At 41.2% G+C, this 27,392-nt stretch overlaps 2 protein-coding genes across 3 annotated transcripts; both read left to right on the top strand.

Annotated features, from left to right (window-relative positions):
* Positions 1 to 1,560: 1,560 nt before the first annotated feature.
* sfxn1 (sideroflexin 1) lies at positions 1,561 to 9,403 on the top strand. The gene is made up of 11 exons (XM_076291744.1): positions 1,561 to 1,644; positions 4,515 to 4,684; positions 4,847 to 5,017; positions 5,418 to 5,516; positions 5,614 to 5,689; positions 6,199 to 6,284; positions 6,444 to 6,571; positions 6,755 to 6,804; positions 7,086 to 7,135; positions 8,322 to 8,369; positions 9,168 to 9,403. Exons 2-11 carry the CDS (start codon positions 4,521 to 4,523, stop codon positions 9,262 to 9,264), a joined length of 969 nt encoding a protein of 322 aa, XP_076147859.1. The 5' UTR covers positions 1,561 to 1,644; positions 4,515 to 4,520; the 3' UTR covers positions 9,265 to 9,403.
* A 3,230-nt stretch (positions 9,404 to 12,633) lies between these two features.
* LOC143132319 (septin-8-A-like) lies at positions 12,634 to 26,021 on the top strand. Of its 2 annotated transcripts, none has more exons than XM_076291743.1 (10): positions 12,634 to 12,744; positions 15,236 to 15,350; positions 15,597 to 15,792; positions 16,420 to 16,606; positions 17,442 to 17,603; positions 17,808 to 17,904; positions 19,060 to 19,228; positions 20,088 to 20,220; positions 21,183 to 21,373; positions 25,404 to 26,021. In XM_076291743.1, exons 1-10 carry the CDS (start codon positions 12,715 to 12,717, stop codon positions 25,456 to 25,458), a joined length of 1,335 nt encoding a protein of 444 aa, XP_076147858.1. In that variant the 5' UTR covers positions 12,634 to 12,714; the 3' UTR covers positions 25,459 to 26,021. The 2 variants fall into 2 exon arrangements, with proteins under 2 accessions (XP_076147858.1, XP_076147857.1); XM_076291742.1 differs by lacking the exon at positions 25,404 to 26,021 and adding an exon at positions 24,036 to 24,909.
* Positions 26,022 to 27,392: the final 1,371 nt, after the last annotated feature.

Below are 27,392 nucleotides of genomic sequence, written 5' to 3'. Positions count from 1 at the left end.
GGCATGCACTTGGCAACTTGGCATGCATTCAGAGGGTGTCAAAATGATCCTACACCAACAATTTTGTGTAGTTTTGACCCTCTCAGCCAGAGATACCTGCGATTACACCTCATTTTTGCTTTTTCATTTTTAACTAAGAGGCACTACATCAAACGAGTGGTTATGGGATGGGTTGACATGGCCCCTTGAGACCAACATACTATAAAATGTGGAAACTCTATGCCAATCACAACACTCATTGTCATAACTCATAAGGGGGCGCTATGGAGTCCCTAACTCATAAGGGGGCGCTATGGAGTCCCTAGACCACAAATACAGCTCTGGAAAAAATAGACTACTGCACATTTTTCTGATGTCATCCTACGGTTGTTGAGTGACATTTCAATGAGTAATTTGTAGTAGTACAACATCATTTGTTGCACCGCCTGTGTAATGGCCCCAATACTGATAATAATCTTTACAGAATAATATGGCCACAACCTGCACCTCAAGTGCTCGGGCCCTAAATAGAACTTTTATGACACTTGATTGCTCCTGTCAAGATAGTAGATTCATAAGGACCTGGTCATAAGCTGTGTTCTGTTCCACACTGGAGATACGGGTATTAGTCCAGTGCAGTAGTCCTCAGACTGTCCTTGTACATTGGCCCCATTGCAACTTTGTTCCAGAATAAGAGTGATCACTGAATCTCTGATACCACCCAGATAAACATTTGGAGCCATCAGGCTGGTCAAAAGTAGGCTATTTGTCTCCAACGTTTTTTCTAAATGCATAGTTGTTGTTGCTGTGTTGTATTCAGTTAGGATGGATGTGTAAGTCATGGAATTGAGTTGCATAAAAAACAGCGATGTAAAACAAAACGCATTATAGACACACATCTCTGTCTTTTTCTCCTTCTCCAACCCTGTGTGTTAAAACACATGGTGCTGAGTGTTAACCCAGACATGGTGGCAGAATACATACGAAGAGAAATGGATGATATAGGAACTATGATCAGTGTGAAAGACCATGCTGACCATGTAAACACTTTTAAAAAGTATAAGTTGCACAGACTATGATGAGTAATTAATTCACCTAAATTAACTCCACACATCATTAGTGGCATCGGTATAAAGTCTAAAGGAACAATGACACAAAATATACTTTGAAAAGAAATTCAGCCATCCTGTGAAATTAAATGATTGGATTAAGTGTGAGTTATATATTATTGTCCTGTTCTTATTGACTTTTTTTACAGTGGTTGAGCACTGTCACCCCTCACAAAAGTGGTGTGAAATGCCCCAACAACAGGGGAGTCGGTTCCACATAGTAACAAAATAAAAGTCCCCTATTGTGGAATCCAGTTATTTCTAGTTCTTCGAATCCATATAATAAGCAACTCCTCCTAGCGTCAAATTGCAGTTATTGGTTAGTAGGCTGATACTCGAAATGTGCAAATCATATTGTTTTTTTATCAGATATTTTACGACGATGACAGCTCAGCAGCAACACTGGACTACTATTTCTTCGGTTGAGAGGAAGTCACCATATTGAACCTATTAACGCTTGCTTCACCTATCAGTCAGAAGTACCAATAAGCTCCCTTGGGCTAGAGGGATCACTTGTGAGCTGCCGTGATTGTCATAGACAAGGATTTTTAGCAATGTAAGTAACTAGATTTCTCTTCATATTTTCGTTGGTTTATATGCATTTGTTCTCTCGTCTATTTTAATTACCCTTCTCGCTCTAAAGCAGACGTCAGACTGCTGGCTGTCATCAAGTGGATTGAGGATGTGGCAAGCAGCGGTTGAAATAGAATATGCACAGCTGGAGTCTGTCAAATGGTTCTGCAGACGTTTTTTTTTTTTTTAGTTTATAACATCTGGTGCAGGCACTATCGCATGGTGAAATCCCATTGATGCGGTTTGTTTTATGTGGCAACAGTGCTGAACACATTAAAGGCTAGACTTCTAGCAAATGGAGGGACCCTTGATGGAGGGACCCTCCATTTGCCCAGTTGATATGACGAAATGCTCAGAAATTGTATTTGAACGAAAAAATCCTTAGTGTAGTGTGCGGATACGTTGTTGTATCATCCGCTTCATTGTTCTGCCAGTTCTCGTGTGGTTGCATTTGATCTTGATGTGTCAAGAAACGCGTGTAACTCTTAACGCGATGGATGGATAACCGTAGGGCTACTATTGAACTTACCTCTTGGTTAATATGTAGCTATAAACTCACACGATTGGTCAAGAAAGGGGCTGGGAATTGGGTAAACGTTACCAGAGGCCAACTCCGTCTAAAGTTCATTCTAAAGACGGCAAAAGCTGTCAATGCGCAATAGTACTAACGTTGAACTGCGTTAATTTGACCCACGTTGCATGCATGACAGCGAAATCTTGCCAAAGCAATGATGCAATAGCCTACGATACGACACTGTGTGAATAGCATCGTTTTAGTTGTCTGCGCGTGTGTTTGTGTTTTGTGTTTTTTTCCTACATTACGCAAAATAAATTGCTCTGGCGATGTCTCACAAGGCACCATACGCTCTAACGAAAGTTGTCTCGTGAGAAGCCCATGGTCATTAATTCAATTTAAAGAGACAGCATCCCCGCCCCCTCTCCACGTTCAGTCGTCTGGACTGGAATGCGTGTTTTACTGTTACTCGTGCAGCCATGTTTGGCGTCATTGCAGGCGAAATTGCATGTTACAGACTAAAAAAAAAACACATTTGCCGTTAATAAAATATTTGCAACATAGCCTGCGTAAAATGCCGCTACTTGTATGACAAGCAAATAAATGGTTAAATAGCTGTAATGGAAGCTTTTTTATTGCTGCTTTGTGCATCAAGTAGGCTACTTGCTTGAGCTATCTCGATAAATATGGATAGATTGTGTAGCCTCTATGTGAGGTTTGGATCTGACCTTCCTTTTTTCGACGCACTTGGGGTGTCTAGTTGATGTAGGCTAGTTATTGTACGACTCAGAGCGAAACCCCTGACTGTCGTAGAAGAAAATGACATTGAGATACCCGTAATGCCTTTGCGGATCAAGCTATTGGCTATATGGACTTCTGCACAACGCTGCAAATATCCATTTAAGGGTGATCCTATGGACCTTGTTGCTTCCGAGTGTCGCAGAAGCAGAAGGCTTTTCCATTGTGTAACCTATCAGGTACATTTGCTAGAGCGCTATGTCTGATTGTAAGGATCAATCTTAGTATCCAACCAATCCAAAAGTCTAAACGATTTATGTTATAACACTGGATGGTTGCTTCAAGCAGGACTGATCCGAGTGTCCGCCTGCGGCTTCGTGCGCTCCAAACCCCCATTTGGCAGGTCAGCGGTTTCCATAGCAACTTTATGCTGAATCAGCAGAGGTGTGTGCTAATCTTTAGTGGAATCCAGCGCTTTGAATTGTTCACAGGTCATCCGAGAGATTCGTTTAAGGGTATTCCTTTGTCACAGAAATTATCCTGTGGAAAAAATTCTAGTTTCGAGAGCATGGCAAAAAAGACAAAATAACTGTCACCTCAAATTCCAAGAGAGGGATTAGTGACTCGGCTCTTTAGTTTTACCCCTGAGGTGTCAGAGTAGAGGAGGTCAATATTCATGCAATATTCCATGAAATGTATTAGGCTAGCCAACTAGCCTACAGCCTTGGTTACCTGGTGGATTCCACAAATAACAAGAATGTAGCCTAAGCTACTGTTCTGTCCTATGCTATCTAAAAAGCAGCCTACTGCAAACATAATACACAACTGTTCATATGGTTATGGTTATGGGATTTGTCCAAAGCGACTTAGAAAATAAAAACAATACAATAGTTAAAATTAACAGTGAACAGTTTTATAAAGTTGGCAAGACTAACAGATCATAAACATCAGACAACTAGGTTGTCAGTGTCAGAGACCCAGTGACAAAGCTGAAATGGCACATCATTTCAGATTTCAGAAGTTATGATGGTGTCAAAACCAGTAAATAAGAATTCAGTAATTGAGAAAGTTCACAAGTATGGTGCTATGACTAGGTAAATGTAGGGAGGACACCCTTTTTCAGTTCCTGTAGTTCAGAGAATGGATGCATTATGCTTATCCTTATAGGCTTATGTCCTTATATCAATAAAACATTCCGTTTGAGAAAAACATTTTTTTAGAAAAAATACCTCACACCTTGAGATTGAAGTTATGAGTGTATGGACTTTAGTTTCAGAATGAAATATGTAGGCCTAATGCCTTATCTGTCTTTCAGTTTTCTTTTTAGTCTGTGGGTATGTGTCATGGGTGTATTGGCTAATAGCAATTTCCTGAATGCAAAGTAAAAGTCAGCAGTCTTGGCACACTATATGCGTTGAATGATTTCTGTGTAAGTTTCTCATACTGTTACCAGAGTTACCCCTGAATACCCCTGAAAAATAAATATTGAGTATTCTGAATATTTTGGTGTTCAGACTGGGAAGAGGCACTGTCTACATGCTGATTTTCTTTGTCTGGTTTTACTAGTTGCATCCATTATCTTTGTTGTTTGTCCTCCACAGAGAACCATGGCAGCGGAGCTCTCCACATCCATAAACATCAAGGAGCCCCGGTGGGACCAGAGCACTTTTGTAGGGAGGGCTAAACACTTCTTTACAGTTACAGACCCCCGGAACATCCTTCTATCCAATGATCAACTGGAAAAGGCCCGACAGATCATCCATAACTACAAGTAAATATTGACCAGAGCCTGAACTAATCTTTATCCTTTCATAGTGGAGTTGCAAAGGAAGATAGACAGAAGTGGAGTAGTGCATCATACCTGTTGTATATATATTTGTTTGTCTGACTGTTTGTTTGTTTGTTTGTTTGTTTGTTTGTTTGTTCACTCCAGACAAGGGATTGTCACTCCAGGTCTCACAGAGGATGAACTATGGAAGGCCAAGTACATTTTTGACTCTGCGTTTCATCCAGACACAGGAGAGAAGATGATTCTGATTGGCCGAATGTCCGCTCAGGTTCCAATGAACATGACCATCACGGGGTGCATGATGACATTCTACAAGTGAGCTAACTATGTTTAACAGCACTCTTAACCTGCACCTATACTATTTACAACAACAACAACAGCTTGCATTTATATTGTGCTTGATGAAGGCACCCAGAACACCTAAGACTACTAGATTTAGTAGTACAGAAAGGTACTCAGAACACCTAAGACTAGTAGATTTAGTAGTACAGAAAGGTATTCAGTATGTATCATTGTCCTCAACGTGGCTCTCTTGATCTTCATCGCATGTTCATGCTTCATATACTGCCTTATTAGCCCTCAGATAATCATTAAAATGTCTGGATGTTGGACGTTTGACGTTTGACACATGATGACCCCCTCTTTCTTTAGTGTATGTTCTTTTTAATCAATCCCTCTCCACTCTGATTCATATTCGATCTTGATTTCGATTTAGAACAACTCCAGCCGTGGTGTTTTGGCAGTGGATCAATCAGTCGTTCAACGCCATAGTAAATTACACCAACAGGAGCGGCGATGCTCCCATTACGGTTAAGTAAGTGGACTTTCATTTTTGTACTTGTGTTGGTATATTTTAACCTAATGTCTGATCTTGAACATAAGTAAGCTAATCCTTAAATTCTCATTTGTAGTCAGCTTGGAACAGCCTATGTGTCGGCAACTACTGGGGCAGTTGTCACTGCTTTAGGACTTAATGCTCTATCAAAGGTATTTTCAGTGGTATTCAAATGTATTAAATTATTTTTGATTAATTCAGTGGTATTTATTACATTGTCAAATTCAATTATGAACTCTGGAAGTTCTGATATAACACATATGATTGAGAGCTCAGTCTAAAGGCATATCTTGTTCTTCTGAAGTCCTTTGTTAGACTCAGAATAGCTTTTGTAGCAAGAAGTTTATCTTATTTTGATTAGGCTATCTCAAAGTCATACCAGTCACAAATTCTTTTTTCTCTCTTTCTGCCATTGACAAAGAACATTCTTGCCCTTGCTCTTTAAAAAATAATCTTTTTCTTTGGGTTTTAAAAGGAAATGTTATGTTGATTTGTGCTTTGAAGTTTTGTATTCAGGAAATAATATCAGGGCTTGGCCAACAGATAGATAATGTTTGATGCATTATTTCAGAGAAAACATAAGACTGACACAAGTATGTTCTCTAGGAATTTAAGGAGGATATCTCACACCAGTGATTCATACTTTGTCTCCCTCACACAGCATGTGTCCCCACTGTTGGGACGATTTGTGCCCTTCGCTGCGGTGGCAGCTGCTAACTGTATCAATATCCCTCTTATGAGGCAAAGGTGAGTGGCTGCATCTCAACCTACAGCCCCCCCCCAACACACACACACACCTTTACTCTGACCCTATACCACTTAAGTACAAATACCCAGCTAATATGATTTGGCGTTTGGTGCAGGTAATGAATATTGTAGTAATAATGTTCTGTTGTTTCCTTCAAGGGAGCTTAAACATGGCATTCCAGTTTTAGACGAGAACGACAACAGACTAGGAGAGTCCTCGAAAGCGGCTCAGCAGGCCATCACACAGGTGGTGGTTTCTAGAATTCTTATGGCATCTCCTGGAATGGGTGAGTTTTCTGGTTATTGTTAGATTTTTAAAAAAAAAAGATGACATAGCAAATTATCAGAAGTGTTAAGTCTTCCTGATGGTTTGTGTCCATCTATGTTTTTCTGAATTTCTATTAACACTAAACGTTGGCTTACTGATTCATGTGATACTATTTTATAACTATATACTTATTTTGCCCTAGCAATCCCACCATTCCTAATGAACACGCTGGAAAAGAAGGCTTTCCTAAAGGTGTGTGGAATCAAATACATCGTGTCATCCCCCTGCACAATAAATGATGTGTGCTACCATAATGAATAACCTGATGTGCTTGTGCTAGCGGAGAACTGTAAAGCTAGCGGAGAACTGTAATGAACAGTGCTGGCTGCACATCCTCAGGAAGAAAAAAAAACCCTTGCCTTGCATTCATTCACATGCCAGTGAGTGCTTTATGGTATGTACAATGGCCCCCAGGGGCACAGCTCCCTGGTGGCCCCCGCTGATTTTTCCCTTTCTCTCTCTGATCTTTTCAGAGGTTCCCATGGATGAATGCTCCTATTCAAGTCGGCCTGGTGGGATTCTGGTGAGTGGCCGGGGGAATTGGATTGTGAACACACCACTGATTAATGGCACTTACATTCGTGGTGTGGATCCAGTGGCTGCATGGCTGTGTCCAGTGTGCCAGGGACACCCTCTGCAATGTATCTGACCTTTAGATGTTTGTGACCAGTGTTGTACGCGTTACTGTAATTCCACTACTTTTAGCGGCAACGAGCATGTAACAAAGTATTTTTTTAAATCAAGTAACGCAGTTACAATTAATGAAATTTAAATGAGTTTGTTACTCGCGTTACTCTGTTTATCCTGTGTGACAAATGAACGACTTCAGCAGACAATGTGACAGATCCACATTTGCTGCTTCTGATCTAACGTCGCCCAACTTTCACAGTGTTTCCCGTGATTGTGTTTCGTGTTTCCATTGCAGATGCATTCTTTACAGTTAATAGCAGTCTCCTCACATTCTTCCTTATTTTAAACACGCAAGAGTTCAGACTACAATTTAAATGGACATCTTAAACGCTTTTCCCTTTTGTTTCCATCTTGCAAACTCCAAGTGGTGCCGTAGGCGCATTGTTCATCTTTCTGCTCTTCTTCGCCTATTGCGCAAAAGCCTTGTTATATTAATTTTACATTCTTACAACATAGCCACAACACAACACCAATATACCTACATATCATTGCCACAGACACACACGACACAAGTGTAACTCGAGAGAAAAATGCGGATTTCACTTTCCAAATAAAGAACCCTCCACAAATAGCCTACAACATAACAACTTGAGTTATTTGCACTAGGTTATGTTTACGTCAGAATTGACATCCACGGTGTTATGGGTTCATTTGTCTGCAACGAAAAATACAACTTCTCTCTGGAACACCTATATTGAGCTGGTGCTTCAAAAGTAAAACTTTGAGAACTCATGTTCAAGGCTACTGTTTGATTTGAAGGGACTACATACAGTAGGTCTACAAATTATGTGTATTGTGTGTGTGACTGTTCAGTATTGTTCACATTGACGTTTTAAAAGCAGACATGAAAGTAACTCAAAAGTTACTTTCTCTAGTAACTAATTTACTTTCGATATACAGTAATTAGTAAAGTAATTCAATTACTTTTGAAAGAAGTAACTAGTAACTGTAACTAATTACTAATTTCCAGTAACTTGCCCAACACTGTTTGTAACATCCCCCCCCCCTTCTCTCCTCAGCCTGGTGTTTGCCACACCACTCTGCTGTGCACTCTTTCCCCAGAAAAGGTTGGTGACATCTTACTGCCTGGCTAACTGTAACAGTGTACTAGCTTGTTTTAACTAAGTAGAAGTACTACCTCACCTCAGTGGAATTGTGGTGTTTATGGGGATACTCTTTCTCTTTTTTGACATGTTTGCTATGTAAGGTTTACATGATATATATTGTATAGGGATTCAGTTTTACATAGAACTCTGAAACCCATTACAAAATATAACTTTTTTTAGTTTAACCTCCACTAGACATATTCGTAGAATTTCTATGCTCCTTGATAAACACCAGAAGAGCTCTGTTTTGACTGGGATATAGCTTTGGCTTGACAGGTTACTGTTAAACTTTATCAACAAACTTTGAGGGCACTGGAAGGACATTCTGACCAAAAACTATCTGTAATAAATGTACTTCATGTAGAGCTTGTTTATTCAGAGCTGTTACATAAAAAAAGTAAATGATATTGAAATTGAAGTTCAATCCAGCAAAGCAGTAACTGTATGTGAAATTACTGCCGTCTACTGATTAATAATGATAATAAAGTTTAGAATCAATTTCCATTCAATTTCATCAAATGCTAATAAGAAAACAGTAAACTACCGTGGCATAATCACACACATTACTATAGTTTCTCCCAGGCCAATAATTTAACACAAATGCAGCTGTAGCAATGACTCAGACGGAGTCCTGCTGAACTCTCTGTGCCTGTGTGGCACTGCTACTGTAAGAATGTGAGGGAGGTTGTGCTCACTGTTGGGCATTCAGTTGTCTGTGCGTTTCGCTTCAATCACTGATTTGCGCGGTCCAATCCCCAGCTCGATGTCCGTGAGCCGCCTGGAGCCGGAGCTGCAGGAGAAGATCCGCGCCAACCACCCCGGAGTGGAGAGAGTGTACTTCAACAAAGGTCTATGAAGGGGAGAGTGAGCGGCCCTCTGCCAACATCATCACTGCACTGCCACAACAGTCCAGCTCAATGCCAGTCATCTCCGCTAGTTGCCAAAGTTATGTTTGTTTGTTTTTTTCTTTTTATTTCCTCTTTCCCATTGTGTTTTTTTTTTCTTCTTGTTTTTTTCCCCTCAGTTCACATTTGTGCACAAAAATACATGGCAACCCCCCTCCCCCCACATACACATACACACACATGCACACACACTCAAAACGCATTCCAACCAGCCTGTGCTAATGTCAGTGTATTTTTTGTTAGCTTCTTGACTGGTATTGATTGATTTGTTTTTAATTGTGGGAAATGAAATTTCCAGGTCATGCTAGTTCTTAGGGGTGAACGGCATGAGAGGTGCTGATCTAGGTCTTTGTATTCTCACATGGTTGTTTTTTGTAATCATTTGATAATTGTGTTTGCTGCCAAAATGTTTCCATGTGCCATACAATACCATACAAGGTGAAGAACAAATTGTCAGAGGTAATATTCAAATGTTATTCTTGTTTGTTTTCTTGATTAAGTGTTATTGCAAAAATCAGTATTCAATCTGACAAAGATAGGCTGCTCCTGATCTAGATTTTGACCAAATCCATAATCACCTCAAATTAAGTTTAATGGTACCTCTAATTTTGAGACTGTGCAATATATCACACAATCACAAAGTCTTACAGTTTATATCAATTTCATTTTCAAAGTAAGAGATCTTACACAATCTCTCAATGAATGGACCTCTGATCTACAGTGATCTGATGATGATGGCAATATTAATTTGAATATTACTGGTGCTTTGCAAAACCTAAAACATGTAAGTATGTATTTCCATAGTCCAGCAAAAAAACAACACTCTCTGTATGGATACTGCTTGTATTCTGCTTGCCAACCATGCATGAACAAACAAATATATGTAGTCCTTTTAAGTTGATTGGAGGAAAATGTTAAATAAGGTCATATTTCAAAGTATGTGCGTCCTGGCTAAAACACAAAGGCCAAACCAGGAGCTATTAGGACAACATGTATGGATCATTGTGCTGAGTTCCAGAGGGCAATGTTGGCTCATTGTATGTTTCCCCATGAAAACGGTATAGAAGCACTAACACAATGTTTTATCTGCCAGTTCATTCCGTATGTATACAAATGTTCACCAAGCCCAAGTTGACTACATGCTTGCATGTTTGTTTGTTTTTATTTGCCTGCATCAATTTGTGAGAGGCCACTTAAATTTCAGGGTTATTTTGCAAGCACATAGTGCTCGAAAGTAGAGCCTAATGTGTTTGAAAGATCTCATCTCTCTCCTGCACCATTCTGGAAAACTCACAACATCAATGGTGTTGCTAAACTTGCGGTGAAAAGTTTAACATCTTTCTGTGTTAATGTTGAAATGTATAGTTTTGACTCACTTGAGTTTTGAGATCTTGTCACGATGAAAGAGATCATTGTATTGTGGTTGGTAAAGAGGTTGTATTGCTAGCCTGCTGTATTCGCTAATGTTGTCCTCCCTCTAAAGTGTTATTTAAACTTAAATCCATTGTATGAAAACACTGTAAAAGATCTTTCCGGAAAAACAAATATTTGTGCTATTCTGTAGTACATGAGAGCATTTTAGACATATTTCTTTTCCATGCAAGGGTCTATCTTTAAGACATCTGGTGTATGTTTGTAAACATGAGTTTTTATATGTTTTGCCTCCTCTGAACATTCCATTTGACTGATAATAAGGTCTTTTTTTACGTCAAATGAAGTGATAGTGTTTTACATAATATATTTACTTATATATTGTTATATATAAGTAATATATCCTTTCAGGTTTTAATGTATGTTATAATCTAGCCTACATCTACAACTACAGGGGGATATTGGAGATTTATTTGTTGGTGTTCCGAAATATATGGAGATTATATCAAATTAGTATTTAAATGCCTTCATGGTTATTGAACGTAGCCTTAGCTATTTTGTTCGCAAGATGGGGATACCTCTTATGTGGAAACACCAATAACTGTGAAGATATGTTTGGAATTGCATGCCATTAGAATGAACGCACAAAATAGACCTATCTTGCTGCAGTGTCTCTCCTCAAAGTTTGTATCTTTTGTGTAAAGTACATATCTAAGGGTAAAGGTAGCACAATCTTATCCAGAAGGATAAAAAGTCACACAAAGAAGCACAGGAGATTTCAGTACACTTGCCATGCTGCCATTGTTTTAGGTAAACTCAATAATTGTTTTTAAGATCATAACTTTAGTCAGTTAAAAAGGAACCAGCTCTCCAGAACAAGTGTATAATTTCATATTTTACTGCTCTACTTTTAAAGTGCCAAAATAATTCTCACTGCAAACTATATGATTTGCCAAAGTGACATATCCATTCAAGATATGTCACAAAATGACAGTTTACGATATGGAAAGGTTATTTTTGAGAGGGAAAGTATTTTGAAATGGCAATTGTATTACAGTCAATGGAGATGTTGTGCTGTGTAGAAGTACCTAGATGAAATAAAAATATCAGAAATGTGGTTGATTGTTATGTTGTCATTTTGTGTTATGGCAATCGAATTTTTGTAAATGGTGACACCTAGTGGCCCAAGTGGTGCTAAGCATAGGTACATAATGATGGAGCAAAAGCTGCGAATTCTGGCAGGTGTGTTATCACCTCTGCTCATCACTTCTCATCAGTATACAAATTTGTGACTTTGCTCCTTCAAATATCAAAGCCACTATGATAAATGTTAAACTTGCAGAAACATAAATAGCTTATTTGTTTTGCTCTTTTTACTGCTGAAGAAGATGAAGTCAATGTTCAAGTGCCAACTTGAACATAAACAACCCCCATGGGACATGTGATGTCTACAGCTGTGTACAGTCTTATCTGTACTTTTCCTGGATGGGGGAGATGGTTAAGCACTGTATTTATGATATTGTGTTCTTTAATACCTTAGATGTGATTAACTGAATTACTATGAAATATAAAACCAGTATTGTGTTGTAGGACCTCAACAGTGTAGCCTAATAGAACATAGCCAATTAGCCATGACAGATATTGAATTTAATTATATTGGAAATGCTTGAATTCCTGGCCCCTGGATGTTCTAAAGGAGTATAAAGTGTATGCACTATTAAGTCGTGTTATTCAATTTTGAATACATGCATGCACATTAAAATTGTGGCAGAGTGTTAAACACTAAATACACTAGGCTTAAATGTGCTAAGTGCCATGCTGTCTATAGGCTACTATGTAAATTTATGAACGGCCCAAGAACGTGCCTGTCCGGACTTGAGAGGATTTGAGAATGACATTCCAAAACGTAGGGGGAGTTTCTAGTAAGAAGCCATATTGGATAAGACCGACCGAGTCGCAGCTAGCGCTCTACTCAGGGAGCGAATTAAAAAAATATATTTTCCAGTTCATACGCTCTCGTTAACATCACGATGGCTGCCACGGACTTAGAAATACTAGCCGTAAGTTACTGTCCTCTACATTTATCGAAAGAAATGTCTGTAATACGATGTGTGCATACTAGTCCGTGCGGGCATAGCTCCATCCATAGAATGTCAACACCAGATAAGGGGGTGTGGATACATAGTTGCACAGGCAAATTAGCATCTCCTGCGTCAAGGTAAGGCTAGCAAGTGTTGTTGACTTTCTTATTCGTAGTAGCCTAGTGATGCAATTGTTCACGAATCACTACAACTGGTTAAATCACCCCAGTTATGCATACCTATTGGTTTTTGGTCTCCTCAAGTTTGACAATGCAGAGTTGTGTGAATGTTGTTTCATTCACGAACATTCTTGGGGTGTTTTCTGTATTCAGCTAGTGGTCCTCACAGTGGTGATGATGGAAGTCAGTACAGTATGAGGTTGGATGTTGCATTTATTGGACATTTTATAGCATGTCTATTTTTTGTCGAGAAAGTGATTGTGGCTATAGTGGTTCGTCCTTGTTGCTTGGCATAAGCAGATTACCTGGGGCAGATGGGATTTAAGTATACAAACCTCACCGAACCTGCTTCTTTACCTTACCTCAGGCTACTGCGCACTGTACAACATGTTGAGAATTTTTAGATTTTCCTCTAGCCTACTTAGGCTACAGTGCAGTTCAAGTAGCCATGTTAGATAACTTCGCCTATTAACTGAATATGACTAATCGATTTTATTAATGGCAAGTAATGACTTCTCGAGAGTTTGTTTCTCCGGTAGGGGGTGATTTCACGGGGCAGGGGCCATGGAAATGGCTTGGCCTTGTGAAATAACTAGCAAATAAAGGGCTCTTTGTACCCGGTTTCGGAGTTGACGCGGGCTATAGCCGCAGAACACATGATTGTTGTGTGGATATTGCCTTCCATGGAGCCATGTGTATTGTGCGGCTCGGCGTGCCGCCTTCCGCCGCCAGTCCAGGGACACTGGTGGATGATACTTCCATCATCTGAGCAATGACATATGGTAGGCCCTTTGTTCAGCATGGACAGCTGTTTTATCTGAAGCATCGGCAATATCTTAGCTACACATAAGAGGGCAACGTTTTCTCCAAATACAGCTACTTTTGCAGTTTGCAGCTACTGCTTTTTTCTCTCTTTTCAATAAATATAGCCTACATGCTTTTTATTTAACAAGTAATTTCAGGAAGGTTACTTTTTACCAATAGCCTGTAGTCTATTAAACCTCAATATAATTGTGTTTGAATGGAATCTGTCATGGAAGCTTATGCTGTAGGTGAATTCATATTGCTGGTATGAATCAGAACGGTCTGGTCAGACGGGTGTTGGGGGGGTGAAAGGTTGAATAGCAGTGTTGGACCTGTTCCTCAGATTGGTGTTTTGTGTCTTGATTTGTGCCCTGCAACCCATTTGCTAACTTAGCAAGAGAGAAACACCAAAAAAAATAATAAAAGATTAATCACAGCTTGGGCCTTGTAACTCCCTGCAATGATGTTCCCATCATATTTTCCCTGTGTCATTTTCACTTGCCTGAATAAAACATTAGGGTCCATCCCCACAGATTGTGCACAGAAAGCAAATGTGCCATGCCGCACTGGCTATAGGCTTACAGTATACCACTCTCCTAGCTTCTCAATCCCATGCTGGAAGAACATGACATCACTCGGCAAGTATGTTCTCAGTGCTTAAGGGTTCTTAGTCAAAGACTTTTACAACCTTTTTTCCATTTGATGAGGAGTGTAGAGGACATTTGACGAGGAGTGTGGAGGACATTTGATGTTGTCTCCTGTTTGTGGTGAATGGAATAATTTTGCAGTACCTGTGGAATGTTATGCTGTAGTGCTGTTTTTCTCCCCAGTGAATTTGTCCAGGGTGCTGGTTTTCTTAAAGGTGGGGCCCCATCCCTCCCCATCATGTTTGAATAGAGGTGGTCTTGTGACCAAAATGTCCTGGCCGTCAGCGTTTTTCACCCGTACTTTTACATTTCCACCCTTACTTTTGAATGGTTGTACTCTGTACAAGGGTGTATTTCCACCCTTACTTTTGGTTGTACACTGTATACGATTTCAATACGATTGTATACGACTGTACACGAATTTCAAGCAAAAAAAATGTTTTTTTACAGTTTGTTGGAAAATAACCACCATGCGTAAACAATGTGAAAATTGTACACTAACATATCAGTTTAATTCCCCTTCTTTTTGATTGAAGAAAACATTTAACGTTAGCACACATTAGAAATTTGCTTAAGAAAACAGCACTTTTACACACAACTGTAGAGGAATACTGTAAAGGAAGAAGATTCTGGTGAGAAGGTCACCAGAATGACCACCGAAGACAGGAAAGCCTGAGTCGTGTCTGGTTACTGGTGTGCATGGAATCTACTCACCATGAAGAAACTTCATAGACCAGAGCAGACGGAACGTGTTGGGTTAAAAAAAAAGGTGTTCACCCCGGACAATGTACACTGGTACACTGGTACTACAGATGAATGCAATTGTGCTTTCCTCTGCAGAGCGAGGGGATGAGAAGTCTCAATCTGGGCGGCCATGTTGGCTTCGACAGCCTTCCTGACCAGCTGGTCAGCAAATCAGTCTCGCAGGGATTCTGCTTCAATATCCTCTGTGTAGGTGAGCACAGCCAAACCCTCCTGGCCATGCCATGCCTGGCTTTCTCTTTGAACTGAGCATTTTATAGGATTTCATCTAGAATTATTTTTAAATTAAATGTCTGGGATCACTTTCAAGTTCAAATTCAAGTTTTCAAATATGTTTTAAATGACTTAACAATCATGAGACAGATGATTTTATCCAGGTGTCATACAAGTGTGTCACAATGTTATTATGAAATACAGACATTTTCTTTCTGTATTTTAGGTGAGACTGGCATTGGCAAGTCCACGTTAATGAATACTCTCTTCAACACCGTGTTTGAGAATGAGGAGGCCAGTCATTACATGGACAAGGTGGTCCTCCGTCCCAAGACTTATGACCTCCAGGAGAGCAACGTCCACCTGAAACTGACCATTGTGGACACTGTGGGTTTCGGAGATCAAGTCAACAAGGAGGAAAGGTATAGTCGAGTTGAAACCAGCGGCCTTTTGTCTGCTAGTAGGAGTTTTGTGGTGATGACGCTGAGGTTTTTGTAGTAAGAATGATACTTTTGTGCCTCACATTCAGTCTCCTCTCGTGGAATGAGGTGCTTTTTGGCACTGCAGGCTGAATAGTGGAGTGTTGGCTTGAGTCTCTTTTAGTCTTGGAGTCTTTGAGTAGGTGTGAAAAACAAGAAGCTGAACATGATGATTGAGTAACATAATGCCAGTTTTGGACAAATATGCAGGCATTTTTTCCTCACATCTGTGTGTTAGTGTTTCTTTTTACAAAATGAGACACAAAAATGTCACATTGACACTAGTTAACAGTTTTGTGTCTCATCTTAGATCTGGAGGCATTGTAAAACATGAATGTACCTTGAATGAAATTGAATAACAAATCAATTGGTATTTTTTTCTCACTTTTTCATTTGTATTATTCCAAAGGATTGTTATTATCCTGAACAGTTGAAGACCACAGCTGTTTGTACTTATGTGTCACATATGTCTTTGAACAAACCGGAATGAATTCACTAAGAATGCCGTCAGACTAGTGACAAATCAGAAAATGTTTGCCGTGGGCCTTCTCTGTCTATCTTCCCTAACAGCTTCAAACCCATTGTGGACTACATTGACACACAGTTTGAGAACTACCTGCAGGAGGAGCTGAAAATAAAGCGTTCCCTCTTCAACTACCACGACACCAGAATCCACGTCTGTTTGTATTTTATCGCCCCCACGGGGCATTCGCTCAAGTCACTGGATTTGGTCACCATGAAAAAGCTGGACAGTAAGGTAACTTGTGCTGAACATGTTTGTTGTTTATAACTGTTTGTTGTTTATTGTTATGTTTGTTGTTTTTAACTGTTGATAGTGCTATGTCTCTGACAATGCGTGTCTACATTTGTTGGTGTTTTGATTGTCTACTGTTGTATTCAAAACAGCAATAGACATACTGTCTATAATTTATAGTGGAGTGGATTCATTAAAGGGACACCAGGCAACGTTTTTGTGTTAATTGATCATCTTCGCATGTCGGTATATGGTTAAATGACTCATTACAGGGCGAATGAAGACTCTCTCGCCCGCCCCTACTGCCTGTAGGAAGAATATCACGCTTGCAAGTTCGGTGTATCCTACCCGCAACCTTCTGTCTTACAAAGTCTCAGGCATCGCGAGAAGCAGGATCAGTTTACATCCTGCATCCCCAGCACAGAGGCAGGCTAACCAAACCCGGCTAGCGATTGTTGCAAACGTGTGTATAATGGCAGAGCTGGTGAAGAAGCAGCGAAAACCCTTGACGGAAGATGCAAAGAAAGGGAAAAGAGCTTCAGACCGAGCGAGGGCTCGCACACATATCGACACGTACAGACGCTAGGGGGAGCTTCGTAGAGAAAAAGCACTCAGGCTTGCCTGGTGTCCCTTTAAAGTAGTTAATAATAATATGATTGCTTTTCCTCTTGATACGTTCTCCTTTAACATTTATAACTGTTTGTTCATGTTGTTCATGTTGAAAAATCTGTGAAGTGAACCTCGTCTTTCTCTTGAGAAATGTACCACCTCCTCCTCAAAGAGGCAGGGGCATTGTGTCTCTCAAGCCTGTGGCTTAAATGTTTTTGTTTTGACTCAGGTAAATATTATCCCCATCATTGCAAAAGCTGACACAATCTCCAAAAGTGAGCTTCACAAGTTCAAGATCAAGGTGATGAGCGAGTTAGTGAGCAACGGCGTACAGATCTACCAGTTCCCCACAGAAGATGAGGCCATCTCAGAGATCAACTCCTCCATGAATGTGCGTCTCTGGTGGATGGTTTAACTTCAACTTCAAAATGTGTCATTTCCCCCCTATATCATATGTTATTTGGTCTTTATTCCGATAAAAATGAAACCCTTTGGCCCATGTTGTTCCTATGTAGGCCAACGTGGCTGGCCCTAAGCTGTACCTAGTGTGTCCAGCAGGGGGCGGTGTTGACGTGGGAATGTTTTTGTTGTGCAGGCTCATCTGCCCTTTGCGGTGGTGGGGAGCAGCGAGGAGGTGAAAGTGGGAAACAAAATGGTGAGAGCCAGACAGTACCCATGGGGAGCAGTGCAGGGTAAGCCGCTCTGGAACACGCGCACACACACACACACACACACACACACACACATACACATGCACACATACACATACACGTACACACATGCACGCAGGCACACACATACACGTACACACATGCACGCAGGCACACACACACACACACACACACACACACACACACACACACACACGTACACACATGCACGCAGGCACACACATGCACACATACACATACACGTACACACATGCACGCAGGCACACACACACACACACACACACGTACACACATACACGTACACACATGCACGCAGGCACACACACACACACACACACACACACACACACACACACGTACACACATACACGTACACACATGCACGCAGGCACACACACACACACACGTACACACATACACGTACACACATGCACGCAGGCACACACACACACACACACACACACACACACACACACACACACACACGTACACACATACACGTACACACATGCACGCAGGCACACACACACACACGTACACACACACGCACGCACGCGCACACACACAAACGGCCGTGTGCTCTGGACACTACTGCTCGTAATGTGCTTGTGTGTATGTGTTCATGTGTTTTATGACATTTGCAAGAACCCAGCTGAGGTCGTCCTCTTACGTGTGATTAATGTAAGAGCTCATGCCTCCTCTGTATTTTGAGTGTCTGTGTTATTCCATATTCCGTATAATTCCATATCACAGCAGAAGTGTTGGCTGTGCAAAATGATTCATCACCCTTAGCTTGTCACCCTGGTTATCTACAGTAAGACCAGTCTAAAGGTGGTTGAGTGATTTTACGTATTAATTTGCGCTGTGCGGTCTCCATTATTGGACCCTCATTTAGAATTGTGTCTTATCACCTTTAAAATGTAAGTGTGTGCCTTTGAAATGTTCAGAATTTCCTGAGCATTCTTCTTACTCCTTTATAAGGTTGAGGCCATAGCTTTATTGATCGAAACAGCAGGCAGCTGCTTCGTAATGACCTCTTTGAGGCAATAAAAAAACAGCGGCTTGGAAATGTTGTTAAAAAGTTTTATAGTCGTCATAGCGGCAGGCCTTCAGCAGCCAACCCAGATGGAATAACACTTCTAATGTGAACTTTTTTGGTTGCTTTGTCATTTGCAGTGGAAAACGAAAGCCACTGTGATTTTGTGCGTCTGCGGGAGATGCTGATCCGGGTCAACATGGAGGACCTGCGGGAGCAGACGCACGCCCGCCACTACGAGCTCTACCGCCGCTGCAAGCTGGAGGAGATGGGCTTCAAGGACACGGACCCCGACAACCAGCCCTTCAGGTAGACACAACACAAACACATCGCTGTGCTACGAGCCCTTCAGGTAGACACAACACAAACACAACGCTGTGCTACGAGCCCTTCAGGTAGACACAACACAAACACATCGCTGTGCTACGAGCCCTTCAGGTAGACACAACACAAACATATCGCTGTGCTACGAGCCCTTCAGGTAGACACAACACAAACACATCGCTGAGCTACGAGCCCTTGGGGTAGACACAACACAAACACAATGTTGTGCTACGAACCCTTCAGCGAAACAGTCGCGGATGTAGGAGACAGGGTGTTTCTCTTGGGTGTAGGAGGCAGGGTGTTTCTCATGGATGTAGGAGGCAGGGTGTTTCTCTTGGGTGAGAAAGAAGAGCTGGTGAAGTGTGATGTAGTGTTATCAAAACAAACGTAAGATTGCACATATGCAAACGTACATACATATATGCATTACACACACACACACACACACACACACACACACACAGACACACACACACATACACAGACATGACACCATAGTGAATTTTAAAAACAGATGTACTCTACCAGACATAAAAACACAAGCTGCTTTTTTTTTTAAGTCTCAAAGAAAACTCTAGGCTCTTGTCTTCATTAGGATGTCAAATTGCAGCAAACCATTTCCCACAAGAAGACATTTGTGGTGTTACTGCACATTTCCCACAAGACATTTGTGGTGTTACTGCACATTTCCCACAAGAAGACATTTGTGGTGTTACTGCACATTTCCCACAAGAAGACATTTGTGGTGTTACTGCACATTTCCCACAAGACATTTGTGGTGTTACTGCACATTGGCCGCCTATCTTTATTCTCCTAATCCTCTACCCTGTTTCCTCATCGACAGTCTCCAGGAAACGTACGAGGCCAAGAGGAAGGAGTTCCTCGGCGATCTGCAGCGCAAGGAGGAGGGAATGAGGCAGATGTTTGTAAATCGGGTGAAGGAGACCGAGGCGGAGCTCAAGGAGAAGGAGAGGGAGGTGAGGGTTGGATGGGTTGCCATCCCTTGCCCTTATCACATTTCTGTTGGGTTGTTATCTACAAGTACTGAGAGCGTTGTACTCTGTTGTACATTGAGCCCTTTTTGTTGGTATTGGAAGAGTGCAGCTGTGCAGTTTCTTTTTCTGTCACAGGTTACACAGTTTATGTGTAGAGATTTAAAATGTGTAGTTATATGTGTAGTGTATAACATGCAGGGACAAAATCACATCTCCAGACTACCCCTACTTTTCAGTTTTTTTATTGTTATCATTTGAAAGGCTCAATGTTCCCTAAGCTGCATTTCCCACACAAAGGGCCACATTTAGAGGGCAGTAAACATTACCATCATCCCCATGTAGATAAGTGGACCTCTAGGGAGACCACTCATTCACTGTCAAATGCCTTGAAAGCCTAATGTTGCTATTAGGCTGAAATCTCAAGAATATTTCTTTGGAACTAACAAGAATGTAGATAACATTAAATGCCAGAGTCAGCTCCCCCAGAAAAGACTGGAGAGCTCTGTGAAGAGCACTGCTGTGCACAGTGGTAGCGTAGTGGCTAAGGAACTGGGCTAGCATGCAGTAGTGTGATAGCGTAGTAGCTTATGGAGCGAGGCTAGCATGCAGTAGCCTGAAAAGTGGTGGGTTCACATCCCGGCTTCCACTGTTGTGCTCTTAACCCTGAGTTTCTCTGGGGAGAATGGCCCTTGTAATATATAATTGACATGTGTAAGTTGCTTGGATAAAAGCTTGGATGTTTTCTAAATGAGTAAATGTAAGAAGCGCTCAGGCAGAATGTAGACAAACTCTGATGGTGTCCCACACGTGGACAAACTCTAATGGTGTCCCACATGTGGACAAACTCTAATGGTGTCCCGCATGTGGACAAACTCTAATGATGTCCCGCATGTGAACAAACTCTAATGATGTCCCGCATGTGTGGCTGTGGTGGCGGCGGCTAGCTGCACGACAGGTTTGAGCTGCTGAAGCGCACCCACCAGGAGGAGAAGAGGAGCGTGGAGGAGAAGAGGAGGGACCTGGAGGAGGACATGAACTCCTTCAACCGCAGGAAGGTGGCGGCCGAGACGCTGCAGGGCCAGGCCTTCCAGGCCTCCTCACAGCTGTCCATCAAAAAGGACAAGGACAAGAAGAAGTAAGTCTCCAAGTCTCTCTCTCTCTCTCTCTCTAGATGTCTTATCACTCTGCCCTTTTTGTTTTCTTTCTTTCTTTCTTTCTTTTTTCTGTCTTTCTGGCTATCTACTTCTTTTACTATTTCTTTGTGCCTTTGTCCTTCTGTGTCTGGAAGCAGCATCATTTGCCTCCCCTCCTCCCTCTCTCTTTCTTTCTCTCTCTCATTCTCTTTTACTGAGGCCCTCTGTTTCTCTCTGAGAGCTGCTGTTTTCTCTGTCTAGGAGGGGTTTTTTTTCCCCATTTGCTTTGGCCCTGGTCCTCACTCGTTCATAACGGGGTCCTTGTGGCACTGGCGGGCGGGCGGGTGGCTGGGTGGTTGAGAGTGGTGGTGGGCAGAGGTGCAGGACGCAGCGGATAACGTAGCGCTGGCGCCAGCTGGCAGCAGCTGGCACGGCGTGGCAGGTGACGCAGACGGATTGAGGGTGACGCAGCAGGCGCGGGGCACAGCAGGAGTCGCAGGTTGTCTGGCACTGGCCGCTGTGCGGAGCGCCACACTTGTGCGGTGGCAGATGAACTGACAGTAGCGGCCCGTCTGCCTTGTCCTCATTCTAAGGAAAAATGGTTCTTGCAGCTTGTCCTTACAGAAGAACCCTTCAAACCAGGCCCCATTTACAACCCTTAAAGCTTTGTTGTAGGCCTCCTGTAGTGAGTTTCTTTGGGCTTTTTGTGCTGTGTTGTGTCTTTTAAGTTGCAGCAAGTTTTTGACATTGTTGCTAATGTGCATGATGTATTCTACAATCCTGTTTCCAAAAAACGTTCAGATGCTATGCAAAATGTAAATAAAGGGCAAAGACAACATATCAGATATTGAAATAGAGAAATGTTATTGTTTTTTGGAAAATATATTCGAATTTGATCAAATTTGAATTTGATGCCAGTGACACATTTTGAAGAAATTGGGACATGGGCATGTTTGAGCACTGTGTTGCATCAACTCTGCTTCTAACAACAGCCTCTGGACGTTTGGACGTTGAGGAGACCAGTGGAGACCATTGCTGGAGTTTTGAGAATGAAATGTTGCTGTTTGGTGAAATGTTTGGTGCGTTTTTCGTTTTACGTGGCAAATGTGACCGGTCTGGACTGCAGGCAGGCCATTTTAACACCTGGAAGTGCTGCCAAGCCTGTGCAGGGATTTTCGCTACAGAATCAGATCTGTTTTTATTGCAGTTCCACTAAAGGGCCGAAGATCACGGCCATCCAATGCTGTTTTTCAGCCCTGTCTCTTACACACAGAGATATCTCTGAATTCTATAAATATTTTAATATTATGTACTAATAGATTGACATATTTGCAATTTCATGTTGATTAATTTCTCAGTTTCAACTCCTGATATGTTGTCCATGTTCTGTTTGAATGAAATATGGGTTTACGCAAATTGCAAATCATCACATTCTAATTTTATTTACATTTCACACAGCGTCCCTTTTTTTTTGGAAATGGGGTTGTTTTTTTAACCCTTTGAAAGTCTAACATGACACCCTTCTACTAAGGGTAAACCGTATCAAACTGTCTCACCTGACTTCCTGTTAGTGATGCTTGTGGAAGTTTGGCCTCTGAAACTTGGCGGCCCTTCAGACACTTCATTAACGGCCAGACCTGATTGATTGTTACTTTAGCGACCAATTTGTTTGTTAATTTGACTCTATTAGGGAACCTGGGACAATGACAGAGAATGAGTATACTGTATCCTCAGTGATACTATAAAAAAAAAATATATACCATAAAAACTGGCTTCCATTTTGCCTCACAAAAAGGCCTCACTAAGAGTCATGACTTGGCTTGACTGGCTGTGCCTAGTAAGGTGCTCTTTGAGGTCTGTGCATCAGAATGCCTGTCTGTCTACATGTCTTCCTGTCTGCCTACCTACATGCTTCCTCTCTGTCTCTCTCTCTCTCTCTCTCTCTGTCTGTCTGCATGCTTGGCTGTCTGTCATGGTTCAGTTGGGTCCTGAGATGCCAGCGTGTCTCGTATGCTCTGTCACGGTAGATCCCGCCGAGTTCGTTCTCTGACAGAGCCCAGGATGAAAGCGCCGTCATTGAGAGCAACGCCGCCTGAATCGGTTCCCAGTCAGAAGGGGGCTGCAGATAGACATTGTTCTTGATCTCGTGTTCTTGATCTCCATACTCCCACAACGGTGCGTGACGGCGCTTTAAAAGGCCACTAATGATGTGCCAGGGCTCCGTTTCGCCAGTTACTGCATTTATTCATTTATAATTCATTTGTGTTTGCTGGGGTTTATCACCCGGGCTGAGGGAATCACACTTGAGGATATGTTATTTTTAATTGGCCTCATTGCAAGATGGTGGCTGATGTCACTGATTTATTTTTATCCGGGTAAAAAAGCTCATTGTTCAGTGCCCTCTGTTGGTTGGATGGGGATGAGTGACACATCAAAAATCGGGTGTTTGGCATCACAGCAGCTCCAGCAAGTCTTCCGCTTCTTCCTCCTCCCTCTCCTCCTCAGTTTGACCAAAGAGAAATTGCTCTTAATTACATTTGCTGATAGAATATGTAAATGTGATGCATGAAATAGAAGATGTAAATGAAAATGTTATCAGTTTTCATCGTCATATTCCCCCCCCCCCCCCCCCCCCCCCCTCTCTCCTATTTTTTCTTCTTTCAGTTGATTTCCATCCTCACAGCAACCAAGAGCATCCAGGGATTTGTCTTCCATCTCCATAGCAACACAAGTGTGTGTGTGTGTGTGTGTGTGTGTGTGTCTTTGTGTGCATGTGTGTGTGTGTGTGTGTGTGTGTGTGTCTTTGTGTGCATGTGTGTGTGTGTGTGCGTGCGTATTGCATTGCATTGCCTTTTTTTACCATTCCGTCTCATCCAGTCTTTGGAGAGCAGTGCTGTTACAAATGCATGCCAAGATTAGGTATTCTCCAGCGGATAGCCACGTGTCAATCAACATTCTCACCTCATGTGATTGGAGCAGGGGAAGGATGGGGGCGGTGCTTCAGTCTACATGTTTATATGTTTGTAGGCATCTCTAGATGAGCATCATAATGTTGTCATGGTGCTTGCATGAACCGAACACATAGACTTAACAGGATCCGATGAGGCTTCTACCATTCCACTTACGATGTTAACATGGCATGATGTGTCAAATGTCTGTTGATAAAAAAACAAATATGGATGCATACAATGTGAACTTATAAAGCTGATGATTATTATAAAATATGTCTGTAGTGTCTTACAGTGAATACAAAGCCTTGAAGGGTTTGTTTTTAATAATTTAATCACTTTTCCTTTTTTCATTCTAGATAGTTTTATACTTAACCAAATATGCATTTTGATACATTGAATTTTATGTGTGGGTGAATTTAAAATTGGAGTTGACGACCTGTTTCCAGAGAGGACTCTGACCGTATAATTAGGGCCCACTCAGAAGCCCACTCAGAACTAAGCAATAGAACCTCCTGTACTCTCATTTGTACTTAAAATAATAATAATAATAATAATAAAACAAAACACTGACAATATGTTTTACATCATTCGCGTTTGTGTTTGTGTTTGTCATGTTTCCACCGATCCCAGAAAAATGCACCTTTACACCTTTATCCGGCATGATCCCCCTTCACCCTATTGGTCACTGTAATTATTTTACATGGCCTGCCTGTCACGTGACCCACACATGCCTTACAATGGTCACATGTGTCTGATTGAAAAGAGTTAGGGTTCATGAACAGACCCTAGTCTGTTCCTTGTTGATTGATGTGTTGCTAATTCCTTACTGAATGCTGCATGTGGAACTGTGCTAAACTGTACCAGACCAGGGATAATGACCCTCAAGGCTAGCTTGTGGCTTTTGATCATAATCCTGGCCTCCCAGAAACAACAGCCCAAAAGTCCCTCACAAGATTGGAATCATTGTCTTTTCAGCCCTATGCATTCCTGGTCAGTATTTGTAACTTCTGAGTATTAATGTTAATTCTCATTTTCTTTCTCTCCCTTTCTTTCCACCTCTCTCTCTTCTCTTCCTCAATAGCTTCTTTACTCTTCCTTCTGCGTGCTCCCTAACAGCTGGAAGAAATTTAAATTAGAAGATTTCATTTGAGCCACAATAGTTCTTGCCAAAGGATTTACAGACCTATATGAAACTTAACAATTAAGCTCCTTTTCTCTCTTCTGTGGTAGAAGATATATTTGAAGTGTTCTGTGATTTAAAATTGCATACACAGCCTACCCCTTATAAATCAAGTTACTTACCCTATCAACTGATTATCCTTTCCAGACTGTGAAGACACACTAAGATATCATATTAACATTCATGCATGTTTATCAGGGGTTTTCCTATTCGCTAATATATGCTTATCCTTTAACCAACCAATACAGTTGGTTGCTCTTGTGTTGCCACCTACAACTAGTGATGATATTTCTGCACTGTGAAATGCAATACATACCGTCAGCCACCAGGGGGGTGTCTGAGAGCTAACGGCCTTTCCAGAAAAAAAGCACTTTACCAGAGACTGACTAGAAGCTTGAAGTATGTTCTGGAAAAATCCTCAGTGTTTGTTTAGTTTTCAGTCAGTCAGCATTTAAATATTATAATGCAAAATAATGCAGTATGTTTACTAGAATGTTGTCTTCCCTTTATAAAATGATACGATTACTTGACGAAAAGCATTCAATTATCTCAAAGTTTGTACTTGACTGTCTTGAATAAAGTTTTTCCTGACTAAAAGTACTATATCAGACTGCTATGTTTATTTTGTATGGCTTCAGAGAGTAATGTCATGTTTGGGTGTGATTACTGTGTTTCTAGTCTGCCTGCATAAATATAATCAACCAACAATATATAGGGACATGGGAGAGACATGATATTTGTGTTATTTAAATCACTTACATTTCTTTCTTATTTATTAAAATTCTACCCATATTTGTGGCAGTTTATATAAGAAATAAACCTATAATACACTGAAAGCATTAGAAAGACAATGGAACATATTGATTTGAGCATGGTTGATTAAAATGGAAGTAATATTACAGATGTCATGTAAATCATTATGTTATACAAACATCTTCCAATAATAATGGCAAAGTTGCACAACTATACTTCTATTGATTAAGCAGTTAGCTACCACATGAAATCAGATTTAGGAAAGAAAAACAGGGGTGTCTGTGGCTTTGCCCAAATTAATTAAACACTCTTTCAGGGAAAATACAGATTATAAACATGCTGAAAAGGGAATTTTAAGGATCTTGTGTTTCTTATTGTATAACTGAGTTTTTGGTTCCGAATGGCATTTGAAAAATAGATCCAATTTTACGCAACACAGCCAGATCCTTAGTCAGTATACTATTATCCTCCCAGAATGTGGGTTGCACTGGTGTAGTTTTGTAGCCGTGTCAGGCTCCCTCATCTCTTGCTTGTCCAAAGTCCTTTCATTCTCCCGCTGTGAATCGGCTCCATTTTAGTTTGTTGCCCACCATTATTAACAGTGCGCCATGAACGCCCCATCAAACCATCTGTGGTCATTACCATCATAAACAGTGCGCCATGAACGCACCCATCAAACCATATGGTCATCACCATCATTAACATTGCACCATGAACGCACCATAAAACCATCTATCATCTAACCATCAAACCATCATCACCATCTTTGCTTAAAAAAGAAAAAAAAATGTCCATGATCACTTTGTTACAGCTACCCTGCCTGAACTCTAAACTCTGAGGAACTCTGATGCACTCAAGGGACAGTAGCCCAACAGTATTGCTATTGCAGTGAGTATTTACGTCTAACTGTACCAGATGAGACAAATCATGGATTTCTCATCCTCACAGGCTCCTAAAGTGTCAGCCTCAGGCCTTGTTTTAGGTCAAATGTCAAACGCTGCAGCTTTTTGATATTTCATACACCATGCCTTTACACACACACACACACACACACACAAGTAGTGCAAGAGTTTGTGAAGCATTTACAGGTGTACAATGTATCATAATTAGCTGAAATTATGCAACACCCCTTACAAT

The sequence above is a fragment of the Alosa pseudoharengus genome, unplaced genomic scaffold (assembly GCF_046254945.1).
Source record: "Alosa pseudoharengus isolate Yale_2024_CS ecotype anadromous, Long Island Sound unplaced genomic scaffold, YU_APseudo_1.1 YU_APseudo_1.1_scf_19, whole genome shotgun sequence".
Classification (NCBI taxonomy): domain Eukaryota; kingdom Metazoa; phylum Chordata; class Actinopteri; order Clupeiformes; family Clupeidae; genus Alosa; species Alosa pseudoharengus.
The sequence above is the reverse complement of the archived record's forward strand: the minus strand, read 5'-3'. Positions and strand labels throughout refer to the sequence as shown.

Excerpts from the sequence above, each read along its gene's own strand:
- sfxn1 (XM_076291744.1), top strand. The coding sequence starts at position 4,521 with ATGGCAGCGGAGCTCTCCACATCCATAAACATCAAGGAGCCCCGGTGG. Across the intron at positions 5,018-5,417 it reads TGCATGATGACATTCTACAA|AACAACTCCAGCCGTGGTGT; the intron begins GTGAGCTAACTA and ends ATTTCGATTTAG. Across the intron at positions 7,136-8,321 it reads GTCGGCCTGGTGGGATTCTG|CCTGGTGTTTGCCACACCAC; the intron begins GTGAGTGGCCGG and ends TTCTCTCCTCAG.
- LOC143132319 (XM_076291743.1), top strand. The coding sequence starts at position 12,715 with ATGGCTGCCACGGACTTAGAAATACTAGCC. Across the intron at positions 17,905-19,059 it reads CCCATGGGGAGCAGTGCAGG|TGGAAAACGAAAGCCACTGT; the intron begins GTAAGCCGCTCT and ends TGTCATTTGCAG. Across the intron at positions 19,229-20,087 it reads CCCGACAACCAGCCCTTCAG|TCTCCAGGAAACGTACGAGG; the intron begins GTAGACACAACA and ends CCTCATCGACAG.